We start from the raw sequence: 27,428 nt of genomic DNA on the forward strand, positions 1-27,428 counted from the left end.
TGTTCAATAACTAACCAGTATTCCAAAGTAGTTCCTTGACTTATTTTCTTTTGTCTTAGCATTCCTATGAAAAGCCATGTCCCCATCTAAATTCCCCTAATGCAGACCATTACAAAAAATGTCAAGGCTCTTCAGAATCATGCATTTTTTAAATAAAAGCAGAAACAAAAAGCCATTTTTGATAAAAACAGTGCCTTCCATTTCAGTTCAGTTCTGAGTTTAAAATAATCATATGAGGTCGTATTTTAAAAGACATAAACGGACTCATACTTAAGTTCTCTTATACAGTCAATGACTACCTTCAGCACGGAGACTGCAGCCAAGCACATGTGGCTATAACTGTGAGACAGTTATCACACATTCCAGTAACATGCTGCTACAAGCAGGAGCTTGGCAGAGGCAAGCCTTCCTCACTAAAAATAAATATGAGCACCATCTAATGCTATTTCAGAACAAAGTACGTTACAGGAAAAAGGTTTCTCTTGGAGAGGTGTTTTTTCTCCATAACTAAAGATTTTCAGTACATTTCTAAGCCACACTAACAAACACCACTTAAGAAAACAAATAAAAACATATTTTTCTTGGGTTTTTAATCTATACTTGTGATAAGCAATTCCTGTCCACTGCAACATAAAGTTAGGCAGTAGCCCAATGATATGGACCATCAGGAGGTAGCGAAGGGTGCTGTGCAATTCTCTCTTCTGAAGTTTGCCTAAGCCTGACTGTGTGCTGCTGCTTCTCTTTCAAACTGCACGCTCTTCCAAGCATAAATTGCCAGATGTTGACATTTATACATGTTGTGTCAGTATTCTTCAGGCAGCTCCATCAACTGATAAAACCAAGCTATTTACTTATATTCAGGCATCAAGTAATGAAGATGTATGAAAACTGTTGGATATGAAGTATTATTGTTATTAATTTTACGGAACAGAAAACATGTCTTGTAATGCTGATGAAACTGATCACTGTTTTCTGTTAGTCACCCTGAAAGTAATGCCTCCTATTTATTTTCATGGAAACTACAACAACTATGAAGAACACAATAACACTACTTGACTGAGCAAATTCTCAGCTACAAAACACTACTTCTCAACATAGTCACCACCATTAGCTGTGCATTTTCACCAGCAATGAACAGGAGCCTGCATGCCACACTCATAAATATCTGCACTTGCAGAGGTGATCCAATGTTTCACAGCTGCTATGATAACGCTGTTGTTAGGAAAATGTTGCCCAAACAGTCCATCTTTCATTGGCCCAAACAGATGGAAGACAGAAGATACCAAATCTGGACTACAGGTACGATGGGACAGTCCAGCTGAGACAGACAGTGTGCTCCACGGTTCCCAGATTGGTATGAGGCCTGGAATCATTGTATTGCAAGAAAAAGGTTGTCCTCTTCTCTGGTCTGATTCCAGAAGTACAAGCCTCCAGCTTAGTCAGCGGCACAACATAGTGTGAGAGTGGATTGTTTATCCAGGCTCCAGGAAATCCAGAAGTATCATCCCTTTCCTATCCCAAACAATGTGCATCACTTTACTGCCTGAGGGCTAAGTCTTGAGCTTGTTCTTCATACATCACCACTACATACATCACCATGGACTGTTGTTTTGACTCTGGCTTGTAGTGGTGACAGTACATCTAATTACTGGCAATGATGCAATCCATGAAACTGTCACCTTCAGCCTCAGATTGGTTCAATAGGACCTGACAAACTTCCATACCGTGTTCCTTCTGTTTCTGTGTGAGCATTTGTGTGAGACATTTGGCACAAACTTTGTGATATTCCAACATTGCCACCATTGTTCCCAATTGACAACTGCGTATGGCTGTCCAGAATGTGACTTGTCTTTGATGTCTCTGTCTCCCACTGCTGAAATGCACCACCCACCACCTCACCGTGCTCATACACACTGTTTGGTCTCCAGAAACGTTCAGCAAGTGTCAATGAATGTTGATGCATGGAGGAATTCACTGCACGGAGGAATTCAGTGACACACCTTTGCTTCATATGCAGCTCCATGTCAGATGCCATTTTGTCAGACTGCCCCTTGCTGCCATCTGTCACACAGCAACAACATGTAATGGAATGCTGCTGGGAAGGTTCAGTCTCTTCTGCCATAACATCCACCTCTGACATTGTGTGCCAACATATTAAAATAGAAGGCATAACTTTCAGAGCAGTCCTTATAGTTACGTCCTTAAACTGTAGGTGATGCCCTGATTTCAGAATAATTCAGTATTACCACCTTATCTGAAGGTACATGGTAAAAAAAAGCTTTATCTTGTACTACATTTGTGTAACATCTTATAAAATTGGCATGCGAAGTCTTGATTAGCACAGTTTTGCCTCTTACAATCAGCCAAATTCAAGTCTTCAAAGTTGATTGTTATGAATATTAATGATCAAAAGCACATTTAAATTAAGACCTACATGAATTGAATAGGCATTCACAAGCGCGACCATTACATTCTTTCAGTTATATAACCAGAAAAATGGAAAAGATGCAAACTTATAAGCTAAGAAACTTTCCGAAAGAAAAGTTTTTTGTCACATAGGACATTCTCTTCATGTTTAGGAATTCTGACATCTAATAAGGAGTTCAGAAGTATATATATGCAATCTAATAAGTAGCTTATTATCAAAGCATATTATTTCTCTTAAAAGTAAAACATCATTCCTCTTGAAAATAGGAATAGTTGTTTTTGAGAACTGGAGAACCTAGTTCCCAGTCTGCATTACTCAAGATTTTCTGTCTAACTAACCCTGCAGCATGGTTTAGAACAACTATGCATATCTGTTCAAATTATTCTGAAAGTCACTCTTCTATGTTTCTCGGAAGAAGGAAAACCTAACATCACAATCACGACCATCAGCTGAACCTGCAAACAATCTACAGGAGTTCAGCTACAAACATTTTTCTATTGGAGACCCATGTGCAGTGGCTGTCACAAAATTTATCGGGTATCCTTGATAACCCTGCTTCTTTCCAACACCATTATTGCAAACTGACTATCTCCCAAGTTCAGCTGTAGCAACTGGTTACGGAGCTCAGGTGTACTTCCTTCCCTTCCTGCATTCTTCTTATCTCAGCTCTGATTACTCAACTGAAACAGCATAGAATCCACCAGTACTAAGGTTCATTGCCTTTTAAGGTTTCTAAATTCACTAAAATGCAACCAAACATTGTCTGGTTTTGCTACCAGGAACAGTGCTTCCTTCTTTTGTGCTGTTTGAAGCCCGCTTTTGTTGTTATTGCCATTTTCTCATTTGAACTATTTTTCCAATCCAAAACAAACACAGGAAACCTAAGGCTTATTACCATTACCTTAGAAGCAGTTTCTCTGATGTCTTATGGTCAGTTCTTCATTGACCATGTAGACAAATCCACCTGCCCACTACCATGTTCTTCCCCAAGAATTCCTACCACGTCTCTTTACAAATAAGCTGTGATTTGCAAAGTCACATCTAGCTCAGGAAGGTGACCAATTATCGAACTATATTAGAACAGATCCTGTTCCTGAATATCAATATTTGATTGTGCTTCTGATTTTAATTACCAAATACCCCACGTCCTATAGAAGCCTCTGATGCTACGAAAGAGATTTACTACTGCTGTCAAATATCAAGCATTAAGAAGGTTCATAAACAGCAGCAAAACTGTCATGCTAACAGCCCACTGACATCCTAAAGGCAAAAATTTATTTTACTGCTGATTATATAAGACAAAATGTTCACCCAAATGCCTTCCTAAGTCATTCCCTCACCCTCTAACACAACCAGTATTTCAATTCTCCTTAGATGGAAACCTTTCTACATTTTCATTTTTCAGAAATTCTGATATATTGCAAAAGAACAACAATTGAAATCAGAGAAAAGTATACTGAGAAAAAAATTCTATGTTGAATAAATCATTCATTTTTATGTGACATTTATAGCAAACAAAATCTATCTTCTGGGCATTACGGAAGAGCTAAAGAACTCCATGGTAAATATGTTTAATACAGAAAGAATACCTACCATGAAAGTTAGGTGCAATACAGCAAAAAGAACACAGACTCCTGAACCCTTATGGATATTGTTGTGTAAAATTTATGTATTTCAATTACAGCTAAGTTTGAAATATAAGACAATGGAATATGTGTCTATGGTATTTTCCCCTACGCATTTATGATATAGGACTCAGGCTAAGTATTCTATGAAACAACATCCTATGTCTTTTCCTTTGTAGCCACACAAAGACAGTACGTTAATTTTCATTTTTAGCATTATTTTTCCCCATGTTTTCTCCATTTCCCAAGGCTTTAGCATTAAATCACAGTAGAATATTTCCCCCTCTTACGGCACACGGCCAAACAGTTTCCCAAACCTTACATGTTCTTATAACTAATTCACTGAAGTATTTCAGTGAAGAACATGAGATCAAGTGACTTTTTCATTTAACCTCATCATATTTAGCTCTTTTTTTAGAAATAGTTAGCATTATTTGATAAATACGTATTATCAGGTATACCTTTGATAATTACATCTTGTTCAGGGAAAAAAAAGATGTAAATTCTTATATTTTTTCAGAACTGGGTGTTCTCTAGTGCCAGACAAAGCAGATGCAAAGTTAACACGTTCCTCAGCAGCCTAATAAAAAGGGTATTTGTTTTTCACCAACTTAACACTTTACAAATTCCATTAATTTCTACAGCACACAATAAAAATGTTAATGTTGTTAAATGTATACGCTGCCATTTCTTTTCCATTTCCATGCACATACATGCAGCTAAATATAATTCATAGCATTTAAAGTATAGCAATTCTTAAAATGCCAGTTAGATACAAAAAGCAAGAACCTGATAAATCCATTATACAGAAATAATAAGGGGGAGAGAGGAGGAAAAAAGAATCAATTACCTCATTATTCTATCACCTATCGCTGTTCCTCTGATATTATATCTAGTAAAGGGAACAACAACTGAAGTCATTCAAAAATGCTGGATATCATGTTTTTAAAAGGTTAGCATCCATTACAAAATGTGTTCTACTTCTTCCAATTGAGGAGATTTATGCTCCTCGGTGTGTTAGTACATGAGACTATTTCAATTTCAGCAAAAATAATATTCAGATTGCATATTAGTACACTAAGTAGATCCTATAAAATGCAGTAATTTTCATAGATTATAGCAGAAATGGAAGCAGCTGCATTATTATTTCAATTTCACATTTGCGTTTGTTTCAAATTTTGGCCTACTAGCTTAAAATCTTCCAAAGTAAGCCTCTGCTCATAGATCAGCTTCTGTCCAAGTCTAGATAAAAGTAATGAAGTCATTTAAGAAGGAAAACAGCCCTGAAAGAGTTGTATTGTCTACTTTGTGAAAATCAAGCTCAGTTAGTTAAAAATGGCATTCTCTGTACGAAAGGCTCATACAGCTTTCTTAGATTCCTCACTCTGCCTCACACAGATTACAACGTACACTGCTCAGGTGAGCGATATCATCTCTCTCTGTTCCAACTACATTTGCTAAACTTAGCAAGTTTTAATGAAGATATGCCATGGGCCTAGTTTAAGGCTTCAAAACCTGCTTATCTTCTCATATTTGTAAGACAAAGAATCATGTCATGTGGCTTTTTTAACTGAAAAAATGCTCTGGGCAATTCCTTATACGTTAAAAAGAATGTGTATTGACTAGCCTGTAGTCAATCCAAAATATAAGCTTCTTTTAGCCACTGATCTTCACCATCTCTATAATGATGTTCAGAGGTTGCAGAAACGCTACAGGAAAAGAGATGTCACATTCTCAATTACTACTTTCAATGAACATCCTTCTACATCAAAAATATCCCAATCTGACTCCCAGTCAATATTCAATTGACTTAACCAATTTATCAACCTACAAAGGACTGTTGTATTTCTACATATTTTGCTGCTAGTATTTTAGGCCCTTTTCAAAACACTCATGTAGGTGAAGGGGTTGTAATTCTCTATCTGTCACACAGTCTTTCCTGGCAGTCCAATTTCAGGTTAGCTGGAGACAAACTACCCTCACTGTGTTTTGAGACATTTAAGGAACTACAGTAAGAGTTTATGTCCTTTGTATCAATTCTTACATTGTAAAAGTGAGATAAAAAAGACCCAGTTCTCTGTCTGAACACATTAAAAGTTGGAATCAAACAATGAGTGTTCTGAAAACATTAGATTTGCAAAATTGGTTTAAAAAAAAAAAAACAACTGTTCATAAACCTGAAATCCACATCCATCTTACTAAAAATTGTCCAAAGCCAGCAAAGTTGAAGCAGCAGGAAGTTCTCTATTTATCTCCATTTAACTTCAAGTCGTGTGTCAAAAGAGGTATCAGAAGGGTACTTCAGTCAGTTCTTTTCCTTAAGGGGAAGTTTAAGTTCATGATTTGAGAGTACAGGTTCAGAAGGCTACCCTTCCTTTCACAGTGGTGAAAGCTTTACTTCACAGTGGAAAGCTAAGACAGTTTCTTCTAATACATTTCCCCATCTGTGGAGTTTCTTCTATACATAAACAGTAAGTAGTTATTAGGTATGGGAAAAAAAAAAAGTAAAAAATCCTAAAATTTCCTCCGGACAAATACTAGTAATGTTATATACTGGGAAAGGCTTAGTAGTCAAACAGTTCTTTTTTAGCATCGTTTCAAAATTTTTTTGTCCCAGAGAAAAAATTAAATTATTTTTTGCCATTGCATACATTAGGTTCAGAAAAGTTACATTATTGCAGGACAACCTTATAACTTTCTCTGGAAAGGAAAAGCAAACAAAGAAAACAAAAAGCCAATACCTCCTAGACATTCTAGAGAGATGAAATCTGCTGTACTACTTCTGTATTAATGACATTAATAATGTCACAGGGATGACACATGGGAAACTCAATAGTTAAGTAAATCTGAGAAGATGAGATTTAGTAAAGGGATTGTTAGGTAACACAATTTACTAAGTGAGAAAAGAGAATATGTAAAACTATAGGAAGCATACTGGTGGAGTTACTCACTGGCCTTGAAGGCAATTTTTTAATGTATTGCTAATGACCTTTGAGCAAAATGTAGGAATGCACTCGTGCTATGCACTGAGAACATGAAATTGAGTAATTTTAAGAACATAGGACTGTAGGACCTTGAGAACAGTCATATACTTCCAAGCTTCCTTCTGGTAAAAGATGAGAACGTTATCCTGCTGGACATGATGAAGGCAAGACTTCAGCAGTCTGAAGACAAGAAGCCACCACTATGAGGCAGCCATAGGCAAGAGAGAGGAAAGATGCAACTACATCCCATTGGTACCACGGAGAATCTTCCCTAGAAAATGAGTAATATTCATACCATTACTCTTAATAACATCCACACAGCACAGTGCGCATAATTCTGGCCGACCAGATTCAAGGAAGAAGTGGAACTAGGAAGAGTACAGATGGGAACCAGTACAATGCTGGAAGAATACTAGAAGACTTTATTGCTAAGAGTACAAAAAATCTTAGCGCTCTTTAGTCTAGCAAAAAAACAAAGCCAACAACAGGCAGGATGAGCATCATTTAAATGATGTCCATCCTGTTTATCCATGCACTGGGCATGGAAAAACAGTTATTTCAAAGCACTATGTTAGCACAGAACAAAAAGACTAATTATGGTCAACTTATACCCATTATATTAGGAATGCTTTGAAGCAACTTCCCACATGTTAAGGCACCAGGGGGATTTTATGTAAGGGATACGTAAGTTTATGAAAGGGATAATATGCTACAACATCTGTTGCAGTAGTAGAGAGGACTTCCAGTTCCTTTCACTCCTTTTCATGAGAGATGTAAATACGAAGAGGGCTTACAGCTAGTCTTTAAGACCACCAGTGCCTAATCTCTCTCCCTGGATATCCAAATTTCTTTCATTACTCATAGCTTGTCTCACTTTTCTTCAGTATCTCAGAGGGCATTTAGAAACTCCTGAAACCAGAAGAATAGGAGGGGAACAAAGTAAATATGTACTGTTAGAAATTAAACTGGAAAAGTTCCCTGTTCATACATCTACAGAAGTAGAATAAAATGAGGTGGTCGGTTTAAGCCTGAGTAATGAAAGCCTGGAGGCAAACCTAAACCAGTATTGACTGAACAGCAGCTTTTGTCAGTTCTTATACGGGGGAAGAAAAAGGGAGCAAGGGGATGCATAAAGGATTTTAACTGCATCATTAATTTAGTTGAATGATTTTTCATATATGATAGATTTCAACTACTACAGAAGAAATTTCAATGCACAGACAAGAGGAGAAAAAACAGAGTCAGATGGAAAGCAACTCCAATTAAGATGTCCACACTAGTGGGAAACTGTAACAGCTATAGCACACTCTGAAGTATCATTCTAATTACATTACTACAAGAACTGATACCTAATAGAGAAAGTGTAAGGTGCACGAAGAGAAGCTAAGAATCCTAACGAAAGCAGAAATGAGATTAAAATTGCAGAGTATTTGACAGCTTGCTCTTTATCCACTACGTTATAATGAACCTTGGCATTGCAGTAGCAACTCTTTCAGCCACAAGATATTTATCTGCAATTCAAGTTTACTTAGTATTGTGTGAAAAACTGACAGATTAAGACAGAATCTGTACATGATGACTTTTTCAATAGATATCACTTACTGAACTATTTGTGCTTATGTAATAAGTAACCACTGTCCTTTATGTCACCACTGACCACGTAAGCAGCTTAGGAATGTTTCTTAAACTGCAAATTATTCAAAACCTTTTCTGTACTCAGTTATTAAATTCCTTCAGATTATCTAATGAATATATATTGTAATGTTTAAAGTAAAGAATTTGTATTATGAGCACAAGGAATTAATAGCAAGATAATACTGCCTTTGAAGAGGACAGGAGTAAAGCTAAGGCATCTGACGCTAGGTTATATACTATCTAAAATAAATGAAAGATTTTCTGAATATCTCTAAGGATGCTGCTTAAATGATTCATGTAACTTTTAATAAGTCCAGCAATTGAAATTCATAAACAAAGGTATTAAAAAAGCAGTACTAAACTGGCGACTAAGTTTACCAAATGATCAAACAATAAATATACAAAACATATTAAACGCACCTTTTCTTGGCAATGACAACCTTCAGTCAATCATTTTTTTTTAATCTTATACAGAGATATTCAATAACTGAGAAGAGAAAAAGGATTACAGTTTCTCCTTCAGAGAATAAAAAGAAGAATGATTGATCCTATCTGTCTTAACGTATGTACTACGTTAGAAAAACATAACATTGATGAACAACAACAACATCTTCTGTTTTGTCAAAGAAAAAACATCCAAAGTACAGCTGAAAAAGAAAATCTAGGCCCCTGTGCCCTAAATGCAATTATATGAATTTCTGATTATTCTCACTGAAGCCATAATTACCAAAAGTGAACAGCAAATGTTTATGCTTAGAGGATTCAGCAGGCACAAAATAAAGCACAGGCAGATATTAGGTGTGTGGGAGCTTGCCTGGAGGAGGGAAAACGTAGCTATACAGATCTTACGTATAGGCAAATTAGGCTCAGCCATCAGGCTGGTCTAGCTATCAAAACCAACTTTTTAAATTAAGGATATAAAGCATTGGCTTCTAGTACTTCCACTAAAAGAAAAATGCATTTTGCCAAGCGGTAACAGAGACAAGTATTCCTCTAACCTGTGTCCTGGTCCTCCTCGATACCTTGCCCCTGGGATCAGAACAGGATCATCATCACTGTCATCAGTTTCTTGGAGAGCTGAGGTTCTGGTAGAACAATCTTCTGGAGTTGCAAGCCCTGAGGATTCTGGGTGTGGCTGAGGTTCATCGTTTGCACTAAGCAAGTTGGCAGTGGATTCAGCACTTTGCTGACTTGAAATTTCTTGATTTGCACTTTTTTCACTAGAAGCTTCTTCCTCTACAGTTCTGGAGACAGTTTCAACACTGGAATCGTTTTCTTCTGGTTGGATTCCAGGATGCTCAGTAACAGGTTTATCAGGTACAGCTAATGGAAAATATTGGTGAAATGATTACAGCTTATTTTAGAAGTCATTATAAATGGTCATAAAAATTAAATTACGCATATTGAGTTTATATTGGAAATTCAGTTTTTTCACTCTTTATGTCCCCACATAACAATATTAGTACATATACATACTTGCTTCTGTTGTCTCTACAGTTTCATCTGTAGTTTTCAGTTCTTCAGCACTTGTGTCTTCCTTGTGAGATTCAGCAGGAACTCCTGAGTTAAACAACTTGATATTAAATTGCATAATTTCACTTAGATGCATATCTACCAGTCCTAGTAGATGATACCAGCAGTCCTACATCAAACCAATCAAAGCAATGCTCCGCAAGTTCTGTACTGCAATCTTAGATATTAATTGCATAAAGTGGGTATATTAAAAAAAAAAAAAAAAAAAACTCTTTATCTAGTTGCTCAGGTCAATACACAAAGAAGAAAGTATTCCTTGTCCCTTAATACACTCTTAATACACTTGTATCCCATGCAATCAGAATTTAACTGCAAAACTAGCAATATTACTATTCAAACAGATCATCATTTACTGAAAACTACTATTTCTGAAGAGAGAAATTAAATTATCCCTCTACTGAAAGTGGATTTTTCTGGAAACTGTTATTTGACTTGATTGACCTTTTGGCAATGAAATGAGCAAGACTACCTCACATTAAAGAAAAAGTAAGTAGAACCTTACACAACAAAATACACCTGAAAGTTGAAAGGAATGCTGCAAAATACCTAGTACTCATTACAACTATTAAACAGCAGCTCTACTACTTTTCAATACAAATTAGGGCAAAAATATGTTCCTAAGAAAAATGAACAAGAGTATCAGAACTAAAACCAGGAAAAGCTGATTTTATTTGCATTTATTTGGATCTCTTTCAGGTCAGTACATTTCTCCTTCAGAAAAAAAAAAAAAAACAAACACAAACCACCAAACTCCAACACAGAACAAAAGCACCGTGTTCTATGTTATGGCTATATTCTGCCTTCATATGCGCGTGTATGGGACTCCCGTTGTAGTCAGTGGTAGTCATAGACATATGAGAGCAGAAATTTTACCTTACCATTACAGAAGTAATGCTGAATCTTACTTGTTTCTTCATCTTCAGGTCCTGACTCTTCTGACGTTTTTGTTTTTAAGGAATCTTCTTGGCCTTCAGTTTTGCAATGACTCCCACTCCCTCTAGAGCTTGAATTTGTGCTGCTCCTGGCGATGTAGCATGTAAATAGCAAACAAGCAGAAAACCCACAGAACTTAGAAACAATCTAAATTGATAAGAAAATCACTGCAATGCAGTCAGGCATAGAAATACTGAATTCATTGTTTTACAACTTAAGAACTGTGCCCACAGAAAGACTAACTTGCTAAATAATTTAGGAGAAGTTTGGTAGAACCAAGAATTGAAACTTGAGTGCTAACCCCCCAGACTACCTTTCCGTCAATGTACTACCTTGCTTTAGTAAGAGTAGTGAATGCAAATATGATGCTTGGTTTTGATGACAATAGCTAGGTTTCCAACTACACTACCATTAAAAAGATTTACAATAAAATATCACACACTCTTACATAAATTCCATGTTAGAGTATGACTGTCTTCCATTTTGAATGTGCTAATGACTCCATCCATTTTCAAACTGGATATATACTATATGGAAAATATACCCATATCATATGTAAAGATATTTGCATCTATGCTAGACCAGTGCTAGTGAAGTGTGTCAACAAGAAGTCAGAAGCAAAACTAAATTCTTACCACTCATCAGTGAAGTCCAGTTTTATTGTGCTTGTAGTTGTTCCTTCTGTACTGTAATGCAAACTTAAAACTGGTTCACCTGTTCCTGTTCGTGGCTTATCGCTCTCTGTAAACATGGAATTGATAAAGTTTGGATGAGCATCAGCTATATACATAAATTTACTATATTTCTGAAGGTTCATGTAATTATCTTTAAAAAGGTCACATTGTTAAGACGTAACGTTTAAGATTTGTTACAGCCCAAGCAAACAGTTAAAAAGTTTCAGAGTAAACACACCAAATTCGTACTTCACAATGCTTTAAAAATGGCTTAAAACAATTTGTATTTACAAAGAGCAAACAAAGATGCTGCCCTTCAACATGCAGATAAATAAAATTGTCAGCTAGTTATGTGTACACACAATTTGATCCTTTAAGAGCAGATCTTTTTCCTATCAATTATCTTAGTAGTAAGAACATAGAGTACTTTAGACATTGCGTTCGGTCCTGTTAGTCTCATGTAAACACATGAAGAAAGATGATGAGACCACAGTCAGCGGTCTAGAAATTCACCTTCTCCTTTACTGTTTTTTCCTACCTAGAATCCACTCAACTACTAATATCCTTAGAGCTGTCATAAATAATTGCCATAAAATCACTCTAAGTTCATGTTATGATAGCTTCAGGCTTTAAAAAGATCCTTCATATTATAATAAAGCAGAAGGGGAGTCATTGCAAAACTAAATATTTGTGTCATCCAAAAGCAACAGATGTCAAATTGAAAACCACTGCACTCCTGGCAAACTCCTGTTGAATTTGTAGTGTAAAGGACTGTTCAGTGGGCACCGTCAAAACGGAACTGCTCAATAACATCCATCCACCCACACAACCTCCTTGAGAGAAATTCATGGTGACTATCTTCACACATGGCCCAACTGCCATTCATGCTTAAGTTGGCTATGGGCAACCCTAAAAAGTTAAAGGAAAGTAGCATCAAACTAAGCCTCACTACACAGGTGCCAATCTTTCAGAATTCAGATGGCAGAGTTTGCTTCGTACCAGGTACCACTCAAATGACCAGTAAAGTGGCCTACGTAGTCTTGCTTTGCACAAATGCTGTCTGGACAAAAGCATGACAAATTTTCTTTGGTTTATAGAGTACAGAAATTTGGTCAAAAGGATATTTGCTGTATTGGCAACAGACCAGTACCTAGAACGAAGTAAAAACTTCAGATAATCTTTGGGTAAACATCAATTAAAATCTAACATTCAATACAAGCATACAAAATTCCCATGCCAGAACAAAAATGGCTACAATCTTGCCACAGGATATTTATGAAAAAAATGCAATTAAGTTGTAGGAACTATGAAACATAAGAATTTAAACTAGCCATCAGTACTTGTCTGTAAGCTGTTGACAAGACAGAAACCTGCTACAGTATCAGAGCAGAAATCAGTACTCTGAAGAACTTTAAATATGTATTTCTATGTTTTCTGAAGAGAAACTGAGAAAACAGAGTAAAAAAATTATACGAAAGAGCATTAAACAATTATAAACACGAACTAATCACACACAAAGAGTGTTGAAATAAAAGCTCATCTCCTCTCTAAAACAAAGCTTCTAGTTACACTCTTTAATTAGAGCGAAACAAGGATCAAACTGTACCTTACAGTGGCATGTATAAATATTTTGAATAAAACTTAACAAAAAACGATGCATCTGTCATAATTAAAGAGGAGTCTTTTTGTTGTTGTATTTTTTTTTCTTGCAATCTGTCAGTAAGTATCTCCTGGTGTAAAAATCTGTTCAACATTTGGGAATTCCTTCCTATGCATGTACAAATACTGATGGTTTCAGCATACTGCATAAGTTATCATGAGTTGGCCACTGGAAGAGTAAAAGATGACATAGGGAATTCATCTTCTTTCTCATAGATACAGATGAGACCTACCTTTGAAAGAGGAAGTGAGACAGAAGGACAGACAATTTAGCACCTTGAATAGTCCTAGGCAACCATCAAACTATTGCAATACTATAACATGATGTTACTGTGCAATTTTCGCTTCTGCACAAAACAAGTTAATATTTCTGACCAAAGTAACTGAACATCATGAAACTATAATGAATGTACTGAATGCTTGGATTGTGTTATAAAACTCAGATCTATCATCATAAAGAGTGTTTTTGTGTACTAAAACCTCAACAGCAAGAAACCAAAGCAGGATGCTTAGAAGCCTGTCTTCTGATTGCACTTACTGTGGAGGCAATGCTTGTATTTATTCATACTAAAAAAATAGGAAGAACTGCTATAATCACATCCAAAGTGAGCACTAACTGAGAACTCTGCCACAGTTTGACAAACCAACTAGCTCCAAGCCAGCTCACATATCTACAGTGTGGTACTGAACAGTCAGGCATGGACATCACCATAGCAGTGATGCTCCATTAAATGTACACACTAACTTGCAAATATGTAGAAACATCAGTACTCAATATGGCTTCTGTGTATGAAGGAAGAAGCATCCAGTTACTCCTCAAAGTCACCAAGCTAGTGCTCTGGTTTAGGATCTCTCACTTATCATACCAATTCAGACAGTACCTTAAAGACATAATATTGCCTTTATACTAAAAGAAATATTAAAGATATCCTTTATAATTAAAATCACAGTCAAATGAAATATTCTGTGTTGATTATTACCATCTATTTGGAAGCTATTTTGTAAAGAATGGATGAATGCACAGCTTCTGCTGGAACGTCAGAAAAAATGGCATTATAAATATGTGTTCATATAGGTGTAAGTATCAAAAGGTCTTTAAACCCAGAAAATGTCTTAAAACATAAGTGTCAATAGCACAGACTGGTCCAAAAGCATGCCAGCTAATTCAGTACTGAATTAAGGAAAAAAAAAAAAAAGAAGAGTAAGAATGATCAAGCATTTCTAAATAAGAACTGATACGACTTCTTCTATTAACTACATACACGTTTCTGAGGTTTCTATTCAAGTATCAAGTAAAACTAACAGAGTTTAACTCCAAAATCTCCTCTGAATCTCAGCAAACTGTTTCTTCAGATTTTCAATTGGATAAGGTAGATTTCGTAACAAATTACTTCCTTTTCCAAATTCTTAGCTTATGAAACTTAGGGGCACAAACTGCGTCTCTTCATGTGGTTCTTATCACCACAAAAGAAAAATGTTACCTTAAAACATTCCAGATTACTACAGTTATGCAGCTAACAACAGTAATATACAAACTAGCTCTCCCTCCTTGACAAGAAATTTGGGAACTGACTTCTAGGATGAAAACTTCTGCTTTCATTATTCCTGTTACATGGGTTTAATTTACCAGCTTTATTGAATAAACTATTTTATCAACTTTCCAAAATTTTTCTGTTGTAAGAATTCCAATAAGCATACAGACTTGTTAATTCTAGCTTATTCTACTACCATTAAATAATGCTTTATTCTGAGTTCATAGAAGAGAGCATAATTCGGTCACTAATAATAAGCAAGTCTTCCAAGCCTAACCTGAAGAGTGCAGTGATGTAGACTATTAAACCATGAATAATTAGTAAATGTGCATAGTAAGATTTAAGGCTATTTCATCACAAAATGTAGTTCTACGACACGAATTATATCAATAAATCAAACACAGCTTGATTTTTTTCCCCCAGCATTCTTGGCTCTTAACATAAATCAGGTCTCAACAGTTGCCAAATACTGTCTTTCAGAAATGGAACATCAAAATAGCGTTCTAGCTTTCAATGAGAAACATGAAACAGCCAGCTCTTTTTTGGCATTTGAGCTACTTAAGCTCTATTGAGGCCTTGATATGGAAGTAAGCTTACTGCAGAGCATAAGGAAATCTATTTTGAAATTACTCTCCATCATTCGTTAATTATTCAGGCATAAAAAAATCACAGTAGATGACATTGGTTCAGCTATAATAGGGCCACCTCCAGCCAAGTTCACTGCTCACAACTGAAATACTCTGATAAACAATGGGTGTAGAGAAAGCTCAGAAGCATTCTTTCTATCACTAGAACTTGAGGCATCTACAAAGAAACACTAGTACTTGCTTAGTAGAAGGAGTAGAGGACAAAAGACTACAGAGGCAAGATGAACTTAAATGCAATAGATGCTCGAGTTACTCAAACTGTGCAAGTACAACAAAGCTGCATATATCTTTAGCATGTAATAAACTACTTTAGCATTACATGATTGCAAGTTATTTCAAGTTGACAGATGCATTCTGATTCAAGAACAACCATCCAAAAAGCAGAAAAACTGTCTAAAGAATTAATTTCATATCCATACCAAATTTCTGTAGAGTACATACGACATTTACTGTACCTACATTGAACGCATTATGAATTGAGCATAGGATGGCTTTCAAAAAACAGTTAACCTTACTCTGATCCTGGTATTGAGAATCAAATAATTAACGAGTTCCCAGCAGATCTGCTTACAGAATTCTACTTTATGCAGATGAACAGCATTTTAGACTGTTTATCATCACGAAAGGCAATTTTAAAAAGGAAGCATTGCAATCAGCTATGGCTGCGTATAGCGCATTTCCTGTCACGCACCCTGTTGCTCATCAAGTGACATGGATCCAAGCTGTTTGTTAACCACAGAAGAAGGAGAATCTGAAACAAAAATGAGATTTCAACTTAAAACATAAGCAGCAGAGAACTGCACAGCAATGTCACGATCATACGTTAGTTTAAAATAAAAAAATGAGAAGCAGCAACACAAGGAAGCTTTGGGGTTGTTTTATGAGCAGCCAGCCATATTGCATTTTCTAGGCATGAAAGAAGCAAAGCCACTTGTTTCAAATCATTACGTGTTTCTTTAGGTAGTCACTGAACAGCCTGAAGCTTCCTGACATTGATATTAAAAACGCCTGTCCAGTACCAAGAACTTTGCCTTGTTCTTCATTTCTAAAATATTTCTAAGAACATTGAAGAGTTATGACTTCTAAAGCCTTTGCTGAAACTATCAAATGACATTAGTACTTCAAACCATGTGCTGCATGTAAATTTCAGAGTATTTATACATCAACATGAAATACTCATGGCATACCAGTACCTTCAATACTTGTATGTATGAACATAAATTGTAAAAGATAAGAGGATTTACAAATTTAGCAGTGTACAGATTGTTTGCATTACATCAAGGCACCCAAGCAGATCCCACTCAGAAAACAGTTCAATAGTCCTGCATTCTTAGATGCTGTAAACATCTGTGACATCTGATGACTGAAATATCTTCATGAGTTTATGACACAGCACCACACCAATCGGTCTTACAAAAACTCTGATCTACTCACAGAAAGAAAAGAAACAACAGCAGTAGATGATAAGTTCTACATCTTTTCTGAAGTCCATTTCCCTTATAGTCTCTGAAAACCAGATCTTACTTCCATATTGCTGCAAGATGCACGGATATACACAAATCAGTGCAGTATTTCAAACATAATATCGGCTAGGCTACCATATGTTGGTTCCACTTGTTAATCTTCCATTATAAACAAATTCATGCTAAGCGAAATGGATTTAATATCCTGTATTACAAATTGAGTTCGTCTGCAAACTTCACAGCATGCGAAAAGAACTTAAGCATGAATTTAAATCCCATACAGGTAAGCCATCGAATAGGAGATCTGCTCTTACAGGTGACTCACTCTGAGGTTCACACCAGAGTAGCAGTATGACCAGTTCTGTAGAACAGCTATAAGACCTGCTAAACTGACAGAGCTGATTTAAAGATACGTCCTCAAAATGACACTTGATTCACAACTACTGGTGCAAGAATCACCAGTTCCTTTGTTACACTGACACTTAGCACTGTGTGCAAGGGGAGAAGGAATGAAGGCAACCAGGGGAAGTTTAATGGAAGCTCAGTGTGCTTTGGAGGCTGGCTTGTGTCAGTAATCGAGCTTGGACACGTTCACCGGGGAATGGAATAGAATTCTAAGTTTGTCTTCACCTTTGTTCAACCATACTCATACCTTGCACCGAAAACACCAAAACCAGACCACAGGATTTGTCCTGTAGATTTAGATGGGGCTTAACTCTTAAGTGTGAGACCTGTAACATTAATGTATTTCACTTTCCAAAACTGAAGTGTACTTTAAATATAATTTCTAATTTAGAAGATAGGTGTTTATAGCAGAGTATTTTCAGCAGAATCATAACCCAATTTTTAAAATTGAAATGTGAGGAAAAAAGCTGGTGTAAAGATACACCATGTCATAAGACGACCAGCTGACTCAGCACATGAAATGGTATGCATCTCTCAAGGGCAGGCTGGCTTTGAGCATATTCATAGCTACAAACCCACGGCTGGGATTAACTTCTACCGAAGTGCTAAAGGCAAGGGATTTCTTGTCTAGCAAGCTAAGACGACTAAATCACAGAAGACAGTGATTGCCAGACAAGCTCTGTTCTTGCAGTCTGATTGTTTCTACATGCTTTTATGTCCTATGATCTTCTTTAGGTGCACACCATGCTGCCAAACATTATACTTTGCTGAAAAAGCCAATCTCATCACTCTTTAATTCAGGCCTAGATGAACAGAAGAAATACCACTAAACAAACATACTTGAATTATTAGCGTAAGAAATAACACAGGTTGCTCCAGAAGTAATATCTCCTATTTATTTCCACAGAAACTAGAACAGATACAAAGAGCACAAGAACACTGCTTGACGGATAAAATTTCAGCTACAAAACACTACTGTTCAACAATCACCACTATTAGGCATGTACTTTTACCAGTGGTGAACAAGAGCCCGCATGCTGCACTTGTAAAAGCCTGCACCACAGAAGGTGACCCACTGTTGCTATTGCCACTGCTGAAACGCACCACCCACTGCCTCACTGTGCTCCACCTCCATCACCGTTCAGCAACCATCAATGAATGTCAGTGGGCTCCACTTTTACTACACGAAGCAATGCAATGGCACACCTTTGCTTCATACACACCTCCACATCAGACACCATGGCGTCACACTGCCCCTCTACTGCCATCTGTCACATGGCAACAACATGTAACAGAATACTGTCAGGAAGGTTCAATCTCTACTGCCATATCACCAACAACCGTCTCTGGCACTGTGGGTCAACATAACAAAATAGGAGGCACTGTTTGCAGAGCAGCCCTTGTACATCTAATACCCTTTCCAGCACTTCTGAATTTTAATAAGACCTCCAGTTATTAAGAAGTAAATAGTAGCACGTTTTACCACACATATCATTCAATCACAGTAAGTAGAAACAAACAAAAAAAATCTAGTCAATAGTCTCTGATAAAATAGGCTTAAATCTCCCATATTTTACTACTATTTTGATAACTTTTTGCAGCTCTGTGAATGCATTTTACTTGGAACACGACCTTTGAGAAATGTAAGCGAAATAGAGGAAGCATCCTAAATAATCCAATTAACACGGTTAAGAGCTCAACATGTAGCAATTCCCAGCTCCCTGTTTCACTTTTTTGCCTTTGTCCCTCAAGTCTCTCGAAGCCACAGATCGCCAGCCCCCCTTCAAGTGGCACCGCAGCCTAGAACCTTACAGCTCAGGCAGGGAAATCAACAGGACCAGCCCAGAGAAGTTCAGGTAAATGCCTCTTTTTTTAATATATGGCTTGGTTTTGTAAGAATTCTGAAAACGTACTTTCATCATTTCTGATAAAGCTTTTTGGGGAAAAAAAAAAAAGCATTATCAAAACTGTGCCATATAGTTAAAAAAACAAACAAAAATCCAAACTCTTACCTGAGCCTTCACAGGCTGGGTCTACATCCCAGTGCAGTTCACCACTGGTTGTAATGTCACCAGTACATTCTAAACTGGAACACCACTTAAAGAGGGAACTGGAGAGTCATAAATATGGGAAACCTCAAACAGAAAATAGAAGATAACTTTTATCAATTACATGCTGAAGGATCCTCCTATAGTTTGGACAGTCAGCACCTGGCTTCTTCAAAATATCAGCATGTTGCCTCTGTTGTTTTGGTTAAAAAAAATAAATTCCTCTTTATAGCATGAACACCAGCACCACTAAGAAAGCCAGGCCTGAAGCAGTGAGACCTTATCTTTGGAGTCCCAAACGTAGTAGATAAAGTGGACATTAATCCAAGAAGATAAACACTTGTATTAATGACTATGAATAATTGCTTGGTGCAGTGATTAAGCTCCCTGTTAGATATTTTGGGCTTCCAACAGGCATTTCTATATCTGCCTATTTAAAACAAAACGTCAAATACAAATGCAGTTTTTATCACTCATATTACCTAAGATACACGCATACTGACAGCTACAGGAATCTCTGATGAACGCTGACCTACAGCACCCAATTCCTTTTTTCCTTCACAATCAGATGGTTCATATCTCTTTAACTTCTCCAAATACATTTTATTCACTCAGAAGTTCTAAAAAAGAGAAGTAAAGATCTCTGCAAAGCCTTGCTTCAGTTTATAACCCATCGCTGATTTATGGTGATGCATACACAGCACATCTGCTCTGGGCAGAGCAGCAGTAACAACAGGTTACAAGGGTTTAACTTCTTTGTACTTTGCATATAGCCTAGTTATATTTGTTTAAATACTATGGAGAACCTAAATGTTAAGAAATACCTCAAAAACGTAAGCCAAGGCTAGTTCTTACTGAAGAAAGCATGTAAGAATACATCACAGTTCTCTCTTAGAGCTGCTATCAAAAAAAGATCTCTCCCTGTTCAGCATAGAAGACTTGAAGACAAAACAGGCCTGATACACACAGCACATTCTGCTTCCTCAGCTCTGCCAAGTTAACACAATATTTCATGCCAGGCATCCACTGAAACAAAGTTTCTTTGCCATCTGAGGATGATGTATTTTCCCAAGGTCAGATCAGCCACTGTGAATCATGACTTAGCTAATTCACTTTTGCATCCAACAGCATCCTAAGCTTCTGGCCACACTTCTCTGAATATGAGGGTTAATTGCTACAGACAAAGCTTACAAATCTTCATGTAACTACTACAAAACCTCAGGCTAGGACGACTACCATGCAGTCCAACAGCATGACAACCTTTTCTATTAAACCAGTAAGAGCTTTCAGCTCATGACATTTTCTACTGGAAATTTTATGTGACTCAACTACATTTCTCTTTTCTCCCTCTGTGTCTACAGCTATAGCTGAGCTTCTGTAATTGCAAAGACAAGAACTGAGGATGACATACAGGGCAGAAGAAAATGTTAGTGCTACACTGACTTCAGAAGAAAACTGCAAGTTTAAATTACACCCACGTAGAGGCTGAGGACTTGCAGCTCCGGGCCAAGCAATGCCTATGACTCCATTTCAGATAGTAGCAGACAAATTTTGGAATGATTATTTGTTTTAAACTTGCAAACTAGTATGTGCCTAAAGACTGAACATCTGCCACAGAACACAGCATTGAGTGCAACTTTGCAGGAAAAAAAAAAAAGGTAGGAGATGGCACACTGCTAGAAAAGAAACACCGCTAGACATGTCACCTTTATATTTACTTCAACACAAAGTCAGCTCACTGTTCACGCAGCATGCAGCTCATTCATTTCTACACGATGCCATGACAAAGTCTGCTTCCAGTTTATATGCTGTAGGGTTTAACTCTGTATTCATACATTTGTATGCGTGATGCTACCCTAACTTACAACTTTCTTAGAAATGTCAGTTTTTATTATAAAGATAAACAGAGCATTCTTACATTTATTTTTCATCTCAGTAAGGTGGAAAAGATGATAGTGAAAGGAAGTGTCATTCTACTTAAAGAGCATATCGGGGTACTTCGGGTTGCTACAAGTATTCGCACTACGTTTACTGTAAAAACACAGCATTTAGGAGTGCTGTTTCTGTTTTACTACGTTGTTACCTTGATTTAGAACATATGCTAAACCAAAGCCATCTTACTACCTGATACAATTAACAGCAATTCAATAACAAGTGTGGAAGCAGATTGCTCTACACAGGACACAGCAATTTCTCTAACGAACATTGCAAATAGTTGACAATGTGCACCTGGGAAACTTTCTCCGTATAGTGGTGTTGCAGTACATAATCCAAACATGTTAGACAAATGAAATCTGTCATTATTACTCTTTCCCTAACCATGTGATGATAAACACCACCACATGCAAGGTAAGAAAAGCAGCAAATGCATTAACTGTCTTGTTCTGGAAGTGAAGCGGTCTCAGCAAACAACAGTAGCACGAACTATAACTACGTTAGCTGCTTAAGAAACCTTGACAAATGACAACCTGATGTCTGAGGGTCCTGTGAGGAGCCCTTAGAGGATGACTGATCAGAGGAGGACTGTGGTGCAGAACCCTCAGCTAGCTCTCGCTGTCTCTGTTGTTCTGCCTTCTTAAGCCTCAGTCGCTGCAGACCCCTACGGATTATAGCTAACTCGGGTCCCATTAACTCTGACAAATGGAAGGAGAAAAAAAAAAAGTATGTAAAAAAGAAGCATCAAACATACAATATACAGAAACAGGGGTGGAGCAGGGGACTGACCGAAGAGAGAAGCAAGGGATATTATGTGTAATTAAAGGGATAAAAGCTTTACAAATCAATCTACCGACATCCAGAAATTACAAAGTAAAATATTTAAATTGCCTTTTTCATCTTAAATGCTCAAATATCGGACTCAGAAGTTCAGAGCTCGCGTCATACATTCCCCTCCCCATCGACAACACTTAAAACATTTGTTAAAGAATTACTGAAGAAGAAAACGAATAGATCCTGACTGATTCAAAACGAGGGACATTATAGGAGCATTCAACAAATCAGAACATTTATGGAGTAAATTTTCAAAATTAATGTCATGGCTTTCTGTGTCAAAAATACACAACACATTTTAATACTGTTTTAGTCAAAACAAACCTGTAAAAAAAGTAAAGTGTGGGTCATTGAGAGAGGTGACAGAGCAGCATCTAATGAAAAGATTGATTTTATCATGAACTCCATATTTATCTCACATTCCCAATCAGTGAGGATTCAAAGTTTGTTAACACTGTTAATTGGTCCTATAGAGAAAACAATTTACTGGATCATAAACATTTCTTAGCATCATTCTCTTAACGATCTATTCGTGCAGATCTCTCTTTAGAGACTTCATTGTTTTCATCATTTTGTCTTTACTCACTTGTAAGCTATAGCATTTTGGTGCATACCAGGTCACTGTCTTGCTTAACAGTATTTTTTTTGAAAACTACTAGAAAATTGAGTGTACTGAGTCAATTTTCATTCGTTGTATGTTCCTTGCAGATTTCCTCCACTTAAACAAGTGCTGCATAACAAGCACTTCTCTTTATACTGTACAGATTGTGTCTGTATTAGCAACAGCTGAAAGTACAGCACTGATCTGCTTACTACTCTCACCTGTAAATACAGCAGTGTTAAGAACCTAATACAGACCCATACATTCGCAACAAATTCTATGGCTAGTTCTGTTATCCTACATCTATTCTGAAAGCCTTTTTATCAAGGACACCCTGCGGTACTTTGAAGACATGAGGAAATCTGCAACGAAAAGAAAAGCACCATGAAATCTTAAAATCGTACGGAGAATTACATTGGTACATCGCCTTTCAGTAAAGCAAAAGCTTCAGAAAATATTTTGGAACCCTTATTCACTCAGTGAAGCAATCAAATTATAACTTCTGTTTCAGAAGAAGAAATAAACCCGAAGTTATAATGCAATCATTCGGCACATTGGCGGCAGGCACTGGTTAATAACCACAAGTCTTACGGTAGAATGTCCTACTGCCACTTCTGGAAAGTGCACCTTACCAGTTTGGGTTGATAAGGTTGAGAGCTCTTCAGAGGAATGTGGTATTAAGGAGATTTTCTAGGAACAGTTTTCATGTGCAATGAACATTTATGGAAATTAAAGATCCATAAATACTGGAAAATGTTTTTGAGGAAATAGCAAATATCAATAGAGTCTAAAACTGCAGTTTGCAGTACTTGCTGCTGATTTACCTCCATGCACTTCAGAGCCAGTTCCAATTTAAGACATAATACGAATTCAAACTCAAAATTTAAAGAGGTAACTACTATGCTAAAAGGATAACTACTATATATGGAACATATTGAATTACAACAGCTTTTAAGACATTTCAGAATCTCTAAGCAAATGTTTATATTGCCAGCAAACGGAGTAAGGAAAGAAAAGCTGAACAGAAAAAAAAACACAGTAACTTATTGTCCCTTTCCCATTCAAAATTTAAAGACAAAGCCGCCTTGTATCATCAATACATTATCTCTTTCTCCTTAATGACAAGCATGAAAGTTTACAGCAATTATCCTATCGTGTCGTAGTAGAATATTTTTCAGATACTGAAAACTGAAAGAGCAGCTTACTGAGATGTGTCTCACACACCTTGCTGATTATCTGCACCTTATTCAAACATTTCAGTTGCATTCCTCTAGAATACGCACTCTCTCATAGAGAGTTATCCCAGCAAAACCCAGCACTGAACTATTTTTGCATCAACTCCTTTTTAAATTAGTACTTCTATTTTTCCCCAAACATGAAGAGATGAAGAAGTACACACCTCAAAGCTGAAATGCTCAACACGTGGTATATTTTCTGGTATACCATACCAATGACATATCTGAATTATAGTGTGCGTGTGTGTGTGTGTGTATATATATATATTTATAAAGGTGTGACTTCATGAGTAGGTTTACTACCATAATCTGCACTCAGTATAGAAATCTGTAGAAATGAGTTATGAAAAGCTGCTTATAAGCCTGTTTCATGGTATCCTCTAGTTCTAAATAAGTCACTACCGCGCTAACACTTTTGCATTAACATTCAAGCTTCAATCTGCCACAACTTTAAGCAAAGTTGTGCCTGAAAGCCTCTCATTTTCCCTCTTCCACTTTTTAAGCTGCTTCTTCAATCACCCAACTTTTACAAGATGTCTCTACCTGACCTCCCAACTAAACTCTCACTATATTTAAACTACTCTGTCTAACATCACTTCAACCTATTCTGTCACACCAAAAAAGCAGCGGGTTTTATTCATGTCTAAATGCAGCTGCCCATACCCAGGGAATTCTGTTCTTGACAAAGCGTGCAGTGCTTTCACATTTATAAACTAGAGGCTGTGAGTAAATAAACCACTGTGATGGAGCACCATCATGGGTTACTTGTAAGAAGATAAACATTGTAAAAAGAAAATTTACAGTCAAGCCATTCTTAACTCCATTCCTACTGCTCTGCCATGACCTCTGCCCAGTACTGAATTTGTCCATCCAAAGACTTCTTTGACAACTTAATTGTTTTTAGAAATGGTTACAGACTAGCCAAGAAACTTACAAGGTGTGCTTAGTTAAAACTACTCTTGCAAACTATCTGAAGATGACACTTGGCCCTAACTAAAATCTGCATATTGTGAAAAGAATACCAGATATGGGGACTTCTTTAAAGCAGCAGCAGTAGCCTCCTGACACTCTGCTTAGGTGTAGTCAAAGCACCTATCAAACATTATGGAGTTAGCTAGAAAGTATCCATTCTCAGTCAACAAAATAAAACCACTATGACCGCCACCATTACCCCTTCCAAATCTGAGTACAGAGTCCAAATTAACAATGGGAAAGAGGAAACGCTCTTAAAGAGCTGCACTGGATAACAACAACTTCAGCTTCATGCTAGCATCATAAACTTTTACTTAGAAATTCAGACAGGTTCAGAGACAAAGAGGAAATCAACTGTAGAAGGTGCATTCTTTAAAAAGGTAAGATAGAAAATGTGTAATTCCAGAAGTGTTCTCATTATACAAACCACAAATTTACCACTGGGGACTAAAAGCCTCTGCTACTGATCAAATTTTCCAGCATTCACTCATTGAAATAGTATCTCGATTACATGTATTGGTCATGTTCCTATCCTCACAGCTTACTTTCTTTAAGTAACGCATTAGAATAATTGCAAGGTTCAACTGCTCAGAAGAACGTATTTAATGAATTTCAACGTATGACTTCAGCTTCTCTATCTTTCAGACAACAAATGCTTCATCATTTCTTAGATGTGCCAGAGATTTTGGTAGCAGCAGCCACAGTACACTGAATGACAATTTTCTTTTCTGGGAAATTCCCATTTCTTTATTCCACTTAAAATAAAACTCAAATTCTTGTGCAACTCCAAGGGCTGTGGCACCTTTTCCTCCATGCAAAAAGCAGGTCAAAGCAAAAGGTGCTCTTTCACTTCTGCCCAAAGAAATTTCTGACACCGACTGTGAAATGTATTTTCTTCCTTCACCACAATAAATATATATTTAAAACACATGAGGTCCAAGATACACGATCTTAAATAGCAATACGTAGCTCAATTTATTAAATGATAATGGAATCTCATGCAAAATAAGCCCTATCTAGATCCTTTTAAGAAACAAAAAATAGCATTGCTGTCTGACGTGTACTTCTTCCAAATAAAAACAAGCATAGATTCTGCTGTTCACTGCACTGACACTGCTACAGCCAAATCACAGTTGAAGAAGGCATGACATTACTTACATTCCACGAAGAGAACAGTAAGTTTGGTGGAGGAGGGGGGGCAGAATAAAAGCAGTATTTTCTTATTTTCATTTTAAATGATGCTAATGCTTATTCCTTTTTTACATTTCCGTCTTCAGGCAAATACATATGGTTGATGTTTCTAATCTTTATTTAAACTGAAAGCTTACCAGTCACTTGGTAACTATAAAATAGATAGTCTTACTAAGTATGTGAAGATAGAAATCAATTACCCAAAATATCCTAAAATAAAACCACTTATCGAATTGTGACAAGATGGATTTCTTCTCACCAGACTGATGGAGCACAGGTTGAGATGAGGCCCCCAAAGAAGGCCTTTGTTCATTATCAGGAGAGGACAATAATGAAGTTGAAGGGGGACTTCCTGTTGAAGACGATGTTGAAGGAGCTTGGGCTGACATTGTAGAAGATGACGACGATGGAAGTTGTTCAGAACCATCTACTTCCATCGCAGTTTCTGATTCTGTACTGGGTGGCACATTATTAGTAGTAGAAGCATCTGTCCGATTAGTCCCACCTTTGATGAAAAAAAGGCAAGAGAAACAAAGTCTCGAGGGTAAACTTACTCTGTTTCTACAGAATCTTTTTCATTATTACTCATATAGCATCCACATGCTTAGTTCTTCAACGAGCCCTAAAAATTTTTAGTTTATACCACAGAAAGACCAATAATCAAGGACTTTCTATCCAGTATAAGCGTACTCTCTATTGTAATTATTATTCTTGGAAAAAAGGAAATCACCTCTGGACCGTGATCTTCCTCGTCCTCGATTACTTTGTGCAACTTCACTAGCTTCTTCAAACCATCTTGACAGCATGTCTGACATCCTCTGCATTAGAGAGACATTAGGACTCTGTTCGCCTGTAAAAACAGTGATGCTTAACATTGTACAAAAGCATTCATTTTTTCCCCCCCATTACTTCTTCACTTAAAAAAAAATAAAGCACGGCAAATTACATAACTGGTAATTCCCTGAACCGATACCACTTTTCAGCACAACAGCACAGCACAAACTGCCAGCTGAATGTGGCATTACAAAAAACCTGAAGTAATTCCTTCCTCTCCAAGCTCTCCTCTATCCTCTGCTTTACAATTATCTTTCATA

General features: G+C 36.9%; 1 protein-coding gene and 1 long non-coding RNA gene across 18 annotated transcripts in view; one reads left to right on the top strand and one right to left on the bottom strand.

Annotated features, from left to right (window-relative positions):
* The window catches only part of DCAF6 (DDB1 and CUL4 associated factor 6), an 80,782-nt gene that overhangs the window by 13,983 nt on the left and 39,371 nt on the right, over positions 1-27,428 (bottom strand). For 2 of the 17 annotated variants that reach the window (XM_040664058.2, XM_046912710.1), the window contains exons 9-17: positions 27,065-27,184; positions 26,594-26,839; positions 22,035-22,199; positions 16,342-16,401; positions 11,774-11,879; positions 11,084-11,226; positions 10,149-10,232; positions 9,671-9,995; positions 4,904-4,945 (exon numbers count right to left, since the gene is read on the bottom strand). In XM_040664058.2, the coding sequence (XP_040519992.1) occupies positions 4,904-4,945; positions 9,671-9,995; positions 10,149-10,232; positions 11,084-11,226; positions 11,774-11,879; positions 16,342-16,401; positions 22,035-22,199; positions 26,594-26,839; positions 27,065-27,184 (1,291 nt within the window). The remainder of the gene's footprint in view (positions 1-4,903; positions 4,946-9,670; positions 9,996-10,148; positions 10,233-11,083; positions 11,227-11,773; positions 11,880-16,341; positions 16,402-22,034; positions 22,200-26,593; positions 26,840-27,064; positions 27,185-27,428) is intronic. The other 15 variants (XM_040664068.2, XM_040664124.2, XM_040664117.2 and 12 more) reach the window with 15 other exon arrangements.
* On the top strand, positions 18,807-21,144 carry LOC121109434. The gene is made up of 4 exons (XR_005846652.1): positions 18,807-19,022; positions 19,120-19,161; positions 19,271-19,374; positions 20,928-21,144. It is a non-coding gene; the product is annotated as an uncharacterized LOC121109434 (long non-coding RNA).

Source organism: Gallus gallus, chromosome 1 (genome assembly GCF_016699485.2).
Source record: "Gallus gallus isolate bGalGal1 chromosome 1, bGalGal1.mat.broiler.GRCg7b, whole genome shotgun sequence".
Taxonomy (NCBI): Eukaryota; Metazoa; Chordata; class Aves; order Galliformes; family Phasianidae; genus Gallus; species Gallus gallus.